General features: G+C 52.7%; 1 protein-coding gene across 16 annotated transcripts in view; it reads left to right on the top strand.

Moving 5' to 3' along the window:
• PPP2R5C (protein phosphatase 2 regulatory subunit B'gamma) overlaps positions 1-16135 on the top strand; it is a 160523-nt gene that overhangs the window by 38109 nt on the left and 106279 nt on the right. For 8 of the 16 annotated variants that reach the window (XM_051834804.3, XM_051834805.3, XM_051834806.3 and 5 more), the window contains exon 1: positions 9744-9917. The exons of 5 other annotated variants lie outside the window; for them this stretch is intronic. In XM_051834804.3, coding sequence (XP_051690764.1) covers positions 9824-9917 — 94 coding nt within the window. In that variant the 5' untranslated portion in view covers positions 9744-9823. 16 annotated transcript variants of the gene reach the window in all.

The following is a 16135-nucleotide window of genomic DNA, read 5'->3' on the forward strand; positions in this document are numbered from 1 at the left end:
CCTCCTCCTTCAGGCTGGCGGCGTCGCGTGGTGTGGACGGAGCCCCTTTTGTTGAGCCGTCCATCTTGGGCTGCGGAGGGCTCCGGACATGTTACCCACCCCCCCTCAGGCTTAGCTGTTGTCTGAAGCGTCACCAAGGGCAGGGGCTGCTTGCATTCTAGCATCTGCCGAGAATCCAGGAGATACAGAATGAAAAGCCCCCTGGCCCCCGGTCCTCTGCCCATCCTTCCCCTGCTACTTCAGCTGTGACAGGTGACTGTGGTGTCACCTCTCTCGGGACAGCCAAACATGGCCCAGGCTCACTGCTGCCTTCACCCCACTCCACCTTGAGTCTTCTTGGGAACAAGGCTTATTGCTCCTTTGACCTACTGCAGGGTAGTGAGTGTGTCAGCAAGTTAAACAGTGCGGTTGGAACTCCAGGGCTCTGACGCGAGAGCTGGGTGTACCCTGTGTGGGTCTCACACTCGCAGGACAGGGGCTGTGAGCACTTGCTGTGGTTTGAGGTTTTGCCGCGTAAGCAACAGGGAGAGTAGAGCGGAGCCCCGTCTCGCGAGCCCACACTTCGGGTAAGCGTCGCTGCCTCCGCTCCACTTCCCCGCACTCAGCTTCCGCTGGACGAGCCCCTCTGTCCCTTTTAAGTCACTCGCAGGGCCCACTCACGTCAGCCAGGCCACAGCGCCTGTCCCTTTGTCCTTGCTGTTGGCAAGCACGAGTCCCCTGGCAACCTTTGAGCATAACTGCGTGTTGGGTGTCTTTGATCTAAGGAAAAAGTCTATTTTAAACTGTAAGTGGAGCCCGATTTTGTAGGTTGGATCTGTTACCCAACAAAACGTACATCATCCATGCTCACATATTTTCTAGGTTTATACAAAATGAGGCCAGCCAGCGTGAGACCAGTGCTCTGCGGTGACAGTGCCACAGACCTCAGGGTCAAAGGACCGCTTCCTGCTCATTACTGTGAAGCTTTGTTGCTGAAATATGGGCAGAGCTGGTTGGAGAGAGAAAAAATAAAATGTATGGCTGATTTTAGACGTGAAACTTCACAGTCTTATTCGGAAATGCTACCTAGAAATTAGTTCAGGCAGTTGGGATTTTTTTTTGTTTGTTTCAAATTTTTATGTATTTGAGAAACAGACTCCCATCCTCTGGTCCACTCTCCAGATGCCCACAGTGGCTTAAGGGTGGAAGCCAGGAACTCAGTCCAGGTCGTCCACGTCCACGTTGGGGGGCAGGACCTCCCCCCATCACTGGAGCCACCACTGCTGCCTCCCTGGGTGCTCGCTTGCCCAAGTCACGCAGCTGAACTGAAATGCTCCTGTGTGGACACAGGTGTCACAGCTGGGTCTTTGCTTCTAGACCAAACGCCCACCCTTGTTTTCTTTTCTTTTTCTTTTATTTTTTAAGATTTATTTATTTATTTGAGAGGCAGAATTACAGAGAGAGAGAGGTCTTCCATCCGCTGGTTCACTCCCCAAATGGCCACAACAACCAGAGCTGGGCCAGTCCGAGGCCAGGAGCTTCTCCCACCTGGGTACAGAGGCCCAAGCTCTTGGGCCATCTTCCACAGCTTTCCCAGGCCATTAGCAGGGAGCTGGGTTGGAAGTGGAGCAGCTGGGACTCAAACCAGCGCCCCTGTGGGATGCAGTGCTGCAGGTGTAGACTTAACGTACTCTGCCATGGCGTCAGTCTTGTACTCTTGTTTTTAAAATAAAGAATAAAACTGAGGGAGTCACTCGAGAATAAAGAAGAATCCCTTTTCATACCTTAATTTCAGTATAACACAGAGGCCAGTGTTGTGGCACAGCTAGGTAAGCTGTGGCCTACAGAGGCATCCCCTATCAGAGTACCAGTTCAAGTCCCAGCGGCTCTGCTTTCTCATCCAGCTTCCTGCTGATGTGCCTGGGAAGGCAACAGATGGTCTCAGTACTTGGGCCCCTGCCATTCAAGTGGGAGACCTGGTTGAAGTTCCAGGGTGGGACTGGCCAGTCCTGGCCATTGTGGCCATCTGGGGAATGAACCAGTGAATGGAAGATCGATCGCTCTCGCTCTCGCTCTCCCTCTGCCTTTCTAATAAGTCCTTTTAAAAAGATTATGCTGTGTGTGGTGTGTGATGGGAGGCTGCAGCAGAACCTACAGATCTGTTTGCTCGCTTCGCCCTGTGGAGGCCACTGCCAAGCTGCCTGGCCTTGGCCTTGGCTGAGCCATTCAGAGTGCAGCTGCGCCCTGGGGGGCCCGGAAGCATTGCGACATGGGAGGCAGGGAGAGCTGCCTGCAGGTGGTGGGTGTAGGGCACCTGTCCTGCAGCTGGCGCTGTGGGAGCGTGAAGCCTTGTCCAGACAGGATTCACCGGCTCCTCCCTCTTAGAGAGCTGGGAAGTGTAGCAAGGCGGGGGAGGGTTCAGATCAGAGCTGGGTGTTGCCGCTTCATTTGTTCGTTCATTCAGTTCCTTTGATGGAGCACGGCTTGGGTGCCAGGCATTGTCTTGGGGCTGGGCCAAGGGCCAGAGCCTGTGGCTCCAGCTCTTGTCCAGCAGAACAGGGAGGCTAGAGGAAGGCTGCCCGAGGGGGTTGGTCTGAGCAGAGGTTCCTTAACTGGCTCTGCTGCTGCCCGTTTTAGCCAGGGGGGCTCTTTCCAGAGCGCCACGGGTGGACAGTCCTGTTTTTAGAGTGTGTTGATGCTAACTGCTTTCCGCCTGTCCCTGGAACTGCCAGGGAAACGCTCTGTGGTAGCTTTAGCGACCCCCTGCCAAGCTCCATCCATGTGACTGCACCTCGATCCTGTGGTAGCCTGAGCTACTCCCTGCCGAGCTCTGTCCTTGTACACTGCTCCTCTTAGGATGGGTAGAGGAAGGAGATCAGATCTACTCCCTCTTCCAGGTGAGGGAGAACCAACCTGGGGCTGCATAGGGCTGCCTCTCCCTGTCCAGCACTGTTCACTGGCCACTGCCTGCCCTGTGATGCAGCGTGCCCAGCGCAGGCGCTGTCAGGCCCATGTGCTGAGTGAGGAAAGCAGTACTTGAGCAACCGTTGGCCCTGACAGCTCAGGGGCACAAGGCTGCAAAGGTGAGACTCACAGGGAGGAGTGTGGGCAGCTCATAAAGGATATGGTGAGACGGGGCGACTCCCTGATCCCCTGGTCCAGCCTCTCATACCTGATGCCAGCTAATTTTTGTGTGTTTTTCTGTACATAATCCCATTTATCTGTCACAATAAACCTCTCATGTAAGATGTCCTCGTCACCATCACGGCCCTTTCTCTGTTCTTAGTGTAAGTCTAAGAGGCAAGCGCTCATTAAGAGAGTCTCCGCTGTCACTGAATCTGTGTTTCTTTTTTTCCTTTTTTTTTTTTTTTAAGATTTTATTTATTTATTTGAGAGGTAGAGTTACAGACAGTGAGAGGGAGAGACAGAGAGGTCTTCCTTCCTTTGGTTTACCAAATGGCCACAACAGCCAAAGCTGCGCCGATCCAAAGCCAGGAGCCAGGTGCTTCTTTCTGGTCTCCCATGCGGGTGCAGGGCCCAAGCACTTGGGCCATCCTCCACTGCCTTCCCGGGCCACAGCAGAGAGCTGGACTGGAAGAGGAGTAACTGGGACTAGAACCGGCGCCCATATGAGATGTCGGCGCCACAGGCGGAGGATTAACCCACTGCACCATGGTGCCAGCCCCCCATTTTTCTTTTTAAAAATTGTTACTTTTAGTTGTCCTGAAAGCAGTGTGTGTTTGTTTTGTCACTACTGAGAAATTTAAGGAAGCTTCTGGAAGGAAAAGCTCTCGTAGGGGCTCTTTCTGTGCTGGGACTGTGTCTGAACAGCCGTACGCTGCCCTTCCTCCTGCGTTTCTCTTTTGTAAATCTGTGTGTTTTTGTGGATGTGTACCTGTTTTATTGAGTGTGAGATAATCCTTTCACATTAGCATTTTAGAGCCATAAATAAGATGTGATGCTCTCAAAAAAAGAACAAAATATTTAAGAATAAGCTTCTCAGGAGGGGAAAGACTCATACAAGGAAAACCACGACACGCTGCTGAAAGAAGTTAAAGGAGACAGCCTACTTGAGGAAGCTACCCTGTGTCCATGGATGAGAAGATCTGATACTAAGGTGTCGGTTCTACCCGCATACAGTCATTGCAGTCCCAGTCCAAATGCCAGTGATGTTTTTTTCCCAGAAATAGAAAAAGCCATCTTAAAATTTATGGGGAATTTCAAGGGACTCCAAAAGAATCTTGAAAAAGAAGAACACTGGTGTTGTGGCATAATGGGTAGAGCTACCGCCTGCAGTGCCGGCATCCCATGTGGGTACTGGTTCGAGTCTCGGCTGCTCAGCTTCCGATCCAGCTCTCTGCTGTGGCCTGGGAAACCAGCAGAGGATGGCCCAAGTGCTTGGGCCCCTGCACCCGCGTGGGAGACCTGGAAGAAGCTCCTGGCTCCTGGCTTTGTATCAGCCCAGCTCCGGTTGTGGCAGCCATTTGGGGAATGAGCCAGTGAATGGAAGACCTCTCTCTGTCTGCCTAGCCTCTCAGTAACTCTGCCTTTCAAATAAATAAATCTTTAAAAAAAGAAGACCAAAGTTGGAAGACTTGCATTTTGTGATTTTAAAACTGAAAGTGACAGTAATCAAGGCAGTGTGGTAACTGCCTCCTGACAGACATACGGACCAGTGGAGCAGAACAGAGCCCGTAAGCCTTGTGGTCTGTGGTCAGATGATTAGACAAGGACGCCAAGACCCCTCAGCGGGGAAGATAAGTCCCCAGTGAGTGATACTTGGAAAGCTGATGTCCACATGCAAAAAAATGAAGTTGGGCCCTTATTTTATACCAAATACAAACATTAACTCAAAATACATCAGAATCCTAAATGTAAGAGCTAAGGTGTAAACCTTGGGAAGAAAATACAAGGAAGTAGAATCTCATGGCTCATGATTCAGGATAAAAAAAAAAGCACAGGCAACAAAAGTGAAAGTAGATAAACCGGAGTACATCAGAATTAAAAGCGAACACGCATCAGAGGGCACAGGAGAGTGCATCCACAGGATGGAGGAGTCTGGCAAATCACACGTCTGGTGAGGGGTTAACATCCACCCTACCCAGAGCAGCCTGCGGCTCAGCCATAACCAGGCAAAATCGGCAGTTTGTAAGAAAGCAGGAAGGACTAAGCGGGCTTTTGAACCAGTGAGACTGCTGCAGCCACGGCTGCTCTTGGGAAACAGAAAGCGAGTGTCGTCGAGGAGCTAGAGAAGTCGGAAGGCTCTGCGCAGTCGGTAGGGACGTAAAGTGTCGCAACCACTGTGGGAAACAGTGGAGCGGTTCCTCAAAGCGTGGAGTAGAGGATCCTGTGTGACCCAGCACCCGCCAGAAGGTGGGAGTGGCCAGGTGTCAGCCAGCAGGTGCATGAACAAACTTTGTTACGTCCACACTGTGGGGTAGTACTCAGCTTTAAGAGCAGGGGTGTCTTGACACCTGCTTCAACAGCGGTGAACACTGAAGACGTAGTCACAGGAGGACTGCAGCATTCCACTTGTGTGTGGTGTCTAGAGCAAGCAGAGGCTGGCTGCCAGGGGCTGGGGAGAAAGGACTGGGCAGTTGGTGTCCGATGGGGACGGAGTTTCAGCCTTGCAGGTGGAGATGGTGGCGGTGATGCTGGCACAGCAGTGGGAGCGTACTCAACACCACGGAGCCGTGCACTTGAAAATGGCTGTGATGATAAATTTCGTTGTGCATTATTTTAATACAATTTTAAAAACGAGTGTGCTTTAAATATGTGGTGCTCATTCGAGGCTATTACATTTCTAGAATGGATTCCCAGGAATAAAATTGCTTCGGCAAAGAATCTTGACGCATGTTGCCAAATGATTTTCTGAAAGGATCAGAACAATTTATAAATTTGTTGGCAAAGTTACATCAGACCTCTATAGTACTGAGTAATTATCATTTACAACAGGCATTGCTGATTTGGTAGGTGAATAAGTATTTTTTATACAATTATTGATCATTTATTACTCTGATGAACTGAATCATTGAAACACTGAGGGTTCAGTGTTTCTTTCACTTATAGTACTGTTCCTTGTTGATTGTCTTTATAACATTTTTTAAAGATTTATTTATTTTAAAGGCATAGTTACAGGGAGAGACACAGAAAGAGAGAGGTCTTCCATCCGCTGGTTCACTCCCGATATGGCCACAACGGCAGGAGTTGAGCCAGGCCAAAGCCAGGAGCCAGGAGCTTCATCCAGGTCCCCAACGTGGGTGCAGGGAGCCAAGCCCTTGGCCCATCTTCCACTGCTTTCCCAGGCCATTAGCAGAGAGCTGGCTTGGAAAAGGAGCCACCAAGACTCCTGTTGGTACTCAGATATGGGATGCCAGCGTTGCAAGCAGTGGCTTAAAGCGCTGTGCCACAATGCCAACCCAGCATTTATTTTCCTCTTTACCTGTTTCTTTGGAGGGAACATACAGCATTTGTCATTTTTTAACATGAGGAAGACCTCGTAAGGCCTGTGTTGAGTGTTTTTAATGCCCTTTTCTAGCTTGGGACCCGATACTCACTTTTTCCTATAAAGCTGAGGAGCGTTCGGGGTTTGAGTTCAGTTTCCTTTTTTCTATTTGTTTAACCAACCCGGTCTGGGATAAAAGGGTTTGCACTGGGGCTGGTGCTGCGGCTTAGCAGGTTAAGCATCCACCTGAAGCACTGGCATCCCATATGGGCTCAGTTTGAGTCCCAGCTGCTCCACGTCCAGTCTAGCTCCCTGCTGTGGCCTGGGAAAGCAAAGTGAAGATGCCCAAGTCCTTGGGCCCCTGCACCCGCATGGGAGACCCGGAAGAAGCTCCTGGCTCCCGGCTTTGAATCAGCCTAGCTCCAGCCTTTGCAGTATTTTGAGGAGTGGACCAACAGATGGAAGACCTTTCTCTCTGTAACTCTGCCTCTCAAGTAAAGAAATAAATCTTTAAAAAAAAAATTGCATTGACATCTCCCTACATAGCTAGTCCCCGCTGTCCTCCCCGGTGCCCCCTCTTCCTCTGACCCAGGCTCCAGCTCTGTCGAGATGTCCCCAGGTGTGGGCTGTGGCTCGGGGCTTCTGTCCCACTGTGAGTGCCCATGCCCAGCCTGCTGTCGTCCCTCCGTAGAGCTCTGGGGAGGTCCGGCCTGCGCCCTGGAGGTGACCTAGTTCTTGTTACTTTCCCGGGTAAACTTTAGAATGCTTTTGTCAGTTACCTAGCAAAATGCAGAGCCCTGCATGAGTTTTGGCAGGATGCGTTTTAGACCTTTAAATCCCTGCGGGGAAAAATTAACAGCAGCATCCTTAGAGTATCTGTGCTTCCAGTTCATTTTTACTCGTGTTTTTTCTTTCTGCATATCCCTTGTTTATATTACAGAGTGCATTCCGTCAGTGATTTCGGGGTCACAACCTTGGAGTTCTTCAAAGAACTACTTTATATGCATAAGGTTTCAGAAGAGCATGGGGAGAATTGGTAATAAAGTTGAGATCCTTTGATCTGAGATCATTAGGAAAAATACATCAAAAAGTGTGTTCACTTCTTTGCAATCTCATCTGTATATTTTATATGCGGCTCCTCTGAGCCTCTCCCCTTTATTCCCGTGACCCAGCTCGTCTGCGCTGTGTCAGGATAGGCACGTCGCCGTACCCCCCACGATCCGCTACAGCGCAGGTCTGTGGGGAGCCTGTGCCCCTGGATCTTTCCCAAGCCCCCAGATGCTCAGCCCCATCTGGGCCACCTGGCTGCACCCTGTGCACGAGGAGGTGCTGGCGAGTAGCTGTTGGCACGACCTTGTGGCTGAGATCTCCTGACCAGCATAGCCCAGGGGTCAGCAGTGGAAGCCCCAAGGCCAGCGAGCAGCCAGGACCTAAGTGGGAGCCGCCTGACGCCTGACGCAGGCACGTGCCCTTCCCACGTGCCCAGCTCTGCCATTCTGAGAGCGGGGAGCCGGGGCGTGCCCAGGTGGCACCTGGCTGCGGTCTAGGGAGAAGAGCAGCATGGGACTTGATTGGCTGCAGGCCTGCACAGTGAGAAGCATGTCCTGCCGTGAGAAGGCTGCAGCGGGTAACGCGTGCACCCTGCCTCTCGCTGGCAGGAGCTTCGTGAAGGAGCGGAGGGGCGTTGTGTCCCCTCACAGGGGGAGCGTGGGGCGTTGTGGAAGAAGGGCACCGTCGGGCAGACTGTCACGGCGAGTGTGGAGCAGCGTCTTGCACTGCTAGGACAGTAAGGCCTGACTTAATAGCTTTTTTTTAAAAGATTTATTTATTTGGGCCGGCGCCGCAGCTCACTAGGCTAATCCTCCGCCTTGCGCGCCAGCACACTGGGTTCTAGTCCCGGTCGGGGCGCCGGATTCTGTCCCGGTTGCCCCTCTTCCAGGCCAGCTCTCTGCTGTGGCCAGGGAGTGCAGTGAGGATGGCCCAAGTGCTTGGGCCCTGCACCCCATGGGAGACCAGGAGAAGCACCTGGCTCCTGGCTTCGGATCAGCACGGTGCGCTGGCCGCGGCGGCCATTGGAGGGTGAACCAACGGCAAAAGGAAGACCTTTCTCTCTGTCTCTCTCTCTCACTGTCCACTCTGCCTGTCAAAAAATAAAAAAAATTAAAATAAAAAGATTTATTTATTTATTTGAAACAGGGAGAAGGAGAGGCAGAGAGAGAGACAGGTCTTCATTTGCTGGTTCACTCCCCAGTTGGCTGCAATGACCAGAGCTGTGCCAATCCAAAGCCAGGAGCCAGGAGCTTCCTCCAGGTCTCCCACACAGGTGCAGGGGCCCAAGGACTTGGGCCATCTTCCACTGCTCTCCCAGGCCACAGCAGAGAGCTGGATCAGAAGTGGAGCAGCCGGGACCCAAACTGGCACCCTTATGAGATGCCAGCACTGCAGGTGGTGGCTTTACCCACTACACCACAGCGCCAGCCCCTGACTTAATAGCTTTTAATGCTAGTCCCATCAAAATAATTGAAATATCTTTCTCTCTCGCTCTCTCTCTTTGTTTTAGCTAAGCATAAAGTACCTAATACAAAAGTAACCACACTGCATTTCATAGTATGCCTTTTCTTTCCCTCATGGCCATGTCATCTTACAACTGTAATTTGTAGCATTTTCTGGCGATTGAATATCAAGAAGCTGTCATTTCCCATATTATTTTTCCAGGAAAAAAATAGATCAAGAAAAGTCAGCGTCTGGTCTGGGGATTATAAATTCATAATTTTCTCTGTTGGTAGTAGAGGAAGTTGAATGAGAGTCCCGACTAATGAATCAGAATTGTGTGATATTTGAATAGCCATTTGTTTAAAAAACAAAAAACAAAAACACTGGGTTGCCAGAATGCTGCACGTGATGCAGCTGTCACAGTGATTGGAACCAGAGAGTGGGGGGCAGACAGGTGGGTGTAACCCGCCCCTGAGCGTGGGTGCCGGTCAGCGAAACCTCCAGGTCCAGAGTTCGCAGAGACGTCCACACGGGAGCTTCCTCCTGGGCAGTGTTTACTGAGGTGGTGGCCTCCGGTCTCGTCCCCCGAGAGCCGGGATCTTTGCCTGAGAGTTACCGAGAAAGGAAGGCTGCAGGAAGCCGGGAAACGGCCAGGCTTCTCGCGCACACTGACAGCCAACGCAACGCTCTTTCCGCTTGCAGTTTTTTTTTTTTTTTTTTTTTTTTTTTTTAGTGTCATTTTAAGTTGCAGCTTCCAGCCAATCAGCGGGCTCCGTGCCTGCTGACATCACGAACCAGCCAGTTCCCTCCAGCTGCAGAGAGCTTCAGTTTGTCTTTTTTTTTTAAACTAAAATGGAGGCTGGTTTCTCGCCTTAAGGAGTCCATTGCCTTCCCGCTGGAGTCTAGATGTTGACATGTAATAAAGCGGGCAGCAGGATGGTGGTGGATGCGGCCAGCTCCAACGGGCCTTTCCAGCCCGTGGCCCTTCTCCACATTCGAGGTAAGTAACTGTGGGTTCCGCCGAATCGGAGCCTTCCGTGGGCAGCTAATAAATGGCTATTGTGCTTCAGATAAGAGCAGCAGGAAGTCCTTTCCGGCAGATTCAGCCCGTTTTCGCTGCAGACGGAACCCGAGGAGGCTGGGTGTGTCACCGCGGTTTAGCATTTCACGAACTACTTACAGAATTTGAGGCTTGAGCGAGGCCTTGCATGCATAGTTCAAAGCTGGTTTTTCTGCTTTCTGCTCGCTCTCCCATCCCCCTTTCAAAGCTGCGCTGATGTCAAAGGATGTGAAGTCACTGCCTGGGGAAGGTATTGGGTGGGGGTAGGAAGGAGGCGGGCCCGGCCGCGGAGTTTCTGTTGCATCTGTGTTGCCGAACACCGCGAGGGTTTCTCCGCGGACACCTCTCTGAGTTGACGATCAACTGCAGGCAGAAGGGGCCGAGCGGAGGAGAAGAGAACTTCCTTCAGGAAGCGCTGTTTTCACCCTTGCATGGCGCCCACGAGAAGCGGCTTGTGCTTTCAAAATATCCTAGACTGCTGCGGAGCCTGGGTTCTGGAGCGCTGGTGTTTCCAGAGAACCTCGGGAGTGTTTTGTGTTTCGGTCGGCTCTGTAGTGCGGTGCGACTGCGATTTTAAGTGGCCACACGTTTTCAATGAGTGTAGATGATCACGACTTCAGTAATTGCTGTTTGCCTCTTGTAGTTTGTGCATATTTTGGACTCAAAATTTAGCCCTGAAAACACAGTTACTGTAGTGATTAACAGCCCAGTTAAACCGAAGGGTATCAGGGTAGTAACGTACGTGTTCTTAGTTGATATTTTGAGATAGTTCTTACACAGTATTTTTTTTTTTTTGCTCGTAATTGGGTGAGGTAGAAAATGGATGTCAGGCTTGGTCGAATCACTCTAAAATGTATGTCTCAGCTGTGTCCTACGAAAAGTTTTCACTGTCAGGAGCTCCTTTAAGGAGCTGGGCTGAGGAAGGGTGGGGGCGGGATCCCTGGGTGACTAGTGACCTCTGTGACTAAAATGCCGCCCAGATACTTCAGGTCCCAGGGTGCACCCGGGGAGGTCCAGGCACGAGGACCCCGAGCCGGCTGCGGTGTGACTGCCCCGTGCTCTTCCCTCCAGACCCTTTTTGGACGAAGCCGGTGGAAATCAGCCCACGGTCGGCGGGCTGTAGGTCTGGCCAGGGATTTGTTGTTTGGTATTGCACCCAGTGAGAAGCAAAAGCTAACTCCAGGTAACGTTCAGGTGTTTTGGCTGCAGGAACCAAATGGGCGAGGGCCAGGTGCAGTTGTCAAGTGGTCAGGCTTTAAATTAGTTCGGAGGCACTGACTAGGTGAGCCGTGAGATCATCCGATTGCATATAAAATGTGAGTTTTTGTACTTTTGAGGTACCTGCTTATAAATCACAAATCTTTTTAATTTGTGAATTTTCTGTTTTTATTAGACAATTTAGAGTCATTTTTTGAATTGTAAATTTACTCTGAAATAGAATCAGTTGAATTTATGTCTTAAACCACAGTAATATATTTACTTTAAATTCCAAGGGCTCACGTTGGCCAGTTTGGGTTTTCTGCCGTTGGTTGCGTGCGGTGTAGTTGTGGAAGGAGAAAGCAGTGAAGTGTTAGCCTGAAGGAGACTTGAGTTTTTAAGAAGCGGTAACCTTTAGGGACCTCAGACTGACCACTCGTCCAACGGTGGGAGTAGTCATTTCAAAACTGGACAACACCTGATGTACGCAGAACTTTTTGGAGCAAGTATGTTAACGTGAGGTGGAGAAAAACTCGATGTATTGATTGGGCTTTTAGAGTCGTAGTCTCTCTCACATCCAGCTAGCAGCTACCCTGTGCCAGTGCTGAGGGTCATTAGAAATCACTGGTGCCAGGGAGGGGCCGGGAGAACCGGCTCCTGGGCCCAGCGCTCTGCTGGGAGGATGCAGCCCGGGCTGGCTCGCTCCCTCACTCACAGGGACATGGTCCCATTTAGGTCCCCGCACGGTGTTTTGTTTGGAATCTTGGTGTTTTCCTTTTTTAAGCTCAGTTTAAAGTCGACATTATGGCTGTTGGTTGAACACTCTGCTACAGGATCACAATAGTGGTTCCTCCCCTACTGCCTGATCATCTGTTCAGTTCAGGGGCCACTTTTGTTGGCCAGTTTTGCACCCAGGGCTCATTCCTTACTGATCTTAGAAATATTTGTCAGCTGTGCCACATGCCGAGCAGGGGCCCAGTTTTCACTGAGCTCAGGGCCCCTGGCCAGGGAGGGGCGCAGGCGGTGAAACAGTGAACACGACCACTAGACCGAACAGTCGTCCGCATTCAGTTGATTCAAACCTGGAGTTCGCCATCAGCACGCTGAAGTTAGGGATGGGTATTGGACACAGCAGGGAAGACCCCACTTGGCCGCTTGCACCCCACGGCAGAGTGCCTGGTTCAAGTCCGGCTCCTCTGCGTCTGATCCAGCTTCCTGCTAATGCACACCTGGGAGGAAGCAGGTGAGGGCACAAGTACTGGGGTCCCTGTGACCCATGTGGGAGCCCTGGCTTGAGTTCCAGGCCTCTGGCTTTGGCCTGGCCCAGCCCTGGCTGTTGTGGGCACCTGAGGAGTGAACCAGCGATGCAAGCGCCCCAGCTGCCTCCCTCTCTGTGCCTTTCAGGTGAAGTGAAAATAAATAAGTAAAAATATGGTGAGTTAGCATATCTGGAGCAGGTCAGGTCTGAAAGGGACATCTCTCTTTCTTTCTTTCTTTTTTTTTTTTTTTTTTAACAGGCAGAGTTAGACAGTGAGAGAGACAGAGAAAGGTCTTCCCTCCATTGGTTCACTCCCCTAATGGCCACCACAGCCGGCGCTGCACCAATCCGAAGCCAGGAGCCGGGTACCTCCTCCAGGTCTCCCGTGGGGTGCAGGGCCCAAGCACTTGGGCCATCCTCCACTGCACTCCCGGGCCACAGCAGAGAGCTGGCCTGGAAGAGGGGCAACCGGGACAGAATCGGCGCCCTGACAGGGACTAGAACCTGGTGTGCTGGCGCCGCAGGCAGAGGATTAGCCTAATGAACCACGGCACCTGCCAGAGACATCTTTCTCAAGCTGCATGTAAACTTTCCAGTCTGTAGGAAAGAGCCGCCTGGAACTTGAGGACTTCAGCCCTCCCCTCACGGCGCCATCCCGGCAAGCTGCTGCAATGGTGGTGGTGTTCTCAGTGCTGTCCAGGTGACTGTTGAGCACTTAAATGTGCAACTGAGGGCCAGCGCCGCGGCTCACTAGGCTAATCCTCCGCCTAGCGGCGCCGGCACACCGGGTTCTAGTCCCGGTCGGGGCGCCGGATTCTGTCCCGGTTGCCCCTCTTCCAGGCCTGCTCTCTGCTGTGGCCAGGGAGTGCAGTGGAGGATGGCCCAAGTGCTTGGGCCCTGCACCCATGGGATACCAGGAGAAGCACCTGGCTCCTGCCTTTGGATCAGCACGGTGCGCCGGCCGCAGCGCACCAGCCGCGGCGGCCATTGGAGGGTGAACCAACGGCAAAGGAAGACCTTTCTCTCTGTCTCTCTCTCTCACTGTCCACTCTGCCTGTCAAAAAAAAAAAAAAAAAAGTGCAACTGAGACACTGAATTTTTATTTATTTATTTTTTTTACAAGCAGAGTGGACAGTGAGAGAGAGAGACAGAGAGAAAGGTCTTCCTTTGCCGTTGGTTCACCCTCCAATGGCCGCTGCGGCCGGCGCACTGCACTGATCGATGGCAGGAGCCAGGTGCTTCTCCTGGTCTCCCATGTGGGTACAGGGCCCAAGCACTTGGGTCATCCTCCACTGCACTCCCGGGCCACAGCAGAGAGCTGGCCTGGAAGAGGGGCAACCGGGACAGAATCCGGCGCCCCGACCGGGACTAGAACCCGGTGTGCCGGCGCCGCAAGGCGGAGGATTAGCCTAGTGAGCCGCGGCACCGGCCTGAGACACTGAATTTTTAATGCTATCATAGTTACTTTTAATTTAAATAGACACGCATGTCTGGTGGTCACTGTATTGGACAGTTTGCACTGGAATTGGCCAACCACATCTGAAAAGGACTGGTTTTTGGCTTTGTGGGTGAGCGCAGCCATAGATGGTAAACAAATCGGTGGGTCAGGTAGCAGGCTCTGCTCTGGTGACGGGGCACGGGTTGCCTGGCCTGCTGTAGACCTTCCCTCTGGTCGTTGGACCGCCTGCAAGACCAGTAGTAGAACGCGTTTCCTGCAGGCTTCTGCGCCGTCCTTGTCTTGCGCCATTTTTTGGAAGCAGCGGAAGCACTGGGAGGAGGGCCCAGTGGCCAGTCCCTCTTCCCACCCAAGCGCACTCTGCTTTCAGAACTGGGTTTCAGGTGTTGACAGCCCAGCCAGAAGATGCTAATGACCAAAGCGGAAGCAGCAGTCTGGCACATCTTCCAGCTGGCCTTGATTCTGGCCTCCAGAAAATTCTCAGCGGCTCTCAGCTTTTCCTAGTCATTTGTAAACTTACCCTGTCGATGAGTCTGTCTGTGACAGTAGCTTCAACCATACAACAAACCGTTCTCTATGCAGAGGTGTGATTAGGGGAAAAGTTTGGTTTCTTTAGCAGCACTTCCCAAATCACCAGTTTGTTGAGTGTTGCTGCTTTGCTAATAAAAATTTAGAGAAAATGCACAAAAAGTGTAGGAGTCAGACCCATGGCTTTTGTTTCCACTGCACTGAATCCCAGTGACCGCCTGCTGCAGTAAATAGTGCATCCAGTGCACACAGCCGCTGCAGCCGGCACACACCTGCACCATGGCCAGGCCGCTAGAGCCGGCACACACCTGCACCATGGCATGGCCGCCGGAGCCGGCACACACCTGCACCATGGCACAGGCCGCTGGAGCCGGCACAGGCCGCTGGAGCCGCTACACGCCTGCACCATGGCACGGGCCGCTGGAGCCGGCACACACCTGCACCATGGCACGGGTCGCTGGAGCCAGCACACACCTGCACCATGGCACGGGCTACTGGAGCTGGCACACACCTGCACCATGGCACAGGCCGCTGGAGCCGGCACACGCCTGCACCATGGCACAGGGCACTGGAGCCGGCACACACCTGCACCATGGCACGGGCCGCTGGAGCCGGCACACACCTGCACCATGGCACGGGTCGCTGGAGCCAGCACACACCTGCACCATGGCACAGGCCGCTGGAGCTGGCACACACCTGCACCATGGCACAGGCCGCTGGAGCCGGCACATGCCTGCACCATGGCACAGGGCACTGGAGCCGGCACACACCTGCACCATGGCACGGGCCGCTGGAGCCGGCACACACCTGCACCATGGCACAGGGCACTGGAGCCGGCACACACCTGCACCATGGCACAGGGCACTGCAGCCAGCACACACCTGCACCATGGCACAGGCCGCTGGAGCTGGCACACACCTGCACCATGGGCAGTCAGGAGGCACTAGTGAGAAAGGCTACCTCCTGGTGTCCCCATCCCCCAGAATTAGGAAGGAAGAACGTGGGCAGACCCTGACGAAGATGAAGCCAGTGGTTCTGTCTCTGAGCTGCACGCAGCTCAGCTCCAGCTTCTACCTCCACGGGTGTCTGGATCGCGGGACTGTAGCTCTGTGAAGTGCCATCTGGAAGGGCCCTGCTAACCCTGCCTGGTGCTGCAGCGAGGAAAGTTGTCCTCTGCATTCCCTGGGTGACACAGCGCTGGAGGCAAGGCCATGTACAGCTGCGTGCCTGCTTGTCCCTCAGTCCCACCCCAAACTTGGGGCTAGTGTCCACTCAGGAGGCTTCTGCTTTTGTTTTTAAAGATTTTATTTATTTATTTATTTTAGAGTCAGAGTTGTAGAGAGAGAGAGAGAGAGAGAGAGAGATCTTCCATCCGCTGGTTTACTCTTCAAATGGTGACAACAGCGGGAGCGGGGCTGGTCTGGAGCCAGGAGCTTCCTCAGTCTCCCATGTAGGTGCAGGGGCCCAAGCATTTTGGCAATCTTCCTCTGCTTTCCTAGGCCCATTTCGGGGAGCTGAATTGGAAGTGGAGCAGCCGGGACTCAAACCGGTGCCCACGTGGGATGCTGGTGCCACAGGCGGCAGCTCTGCCTGCTCTGCCTCAGCACCGGCCTGCTCAGGAGGATTTGCCTGCAGCAAAGGCTGTCTCCTGGATTTTGTTCATTAAAATATGTTAGCGGATAGGGGAATGAGAGAAAAAGAAAGGGATAAGGTTAGTAG

Source organism: Oryctolagus cuniculus, chromosome 20 (genome assembly GCF_051225735.1).
Source record: "Oryctolagus cuniculus isolate XC-2025 breed Fujian yellow rabbit chromosome 20, ASM5122573v1, whole genome shotgun sequence".
NCBI lineage: Eukaryota > Metazoa > Chordata > Mammalia > Lagomorpha > Leporidae > Oryctolagus > Oryctolagus cuniculus.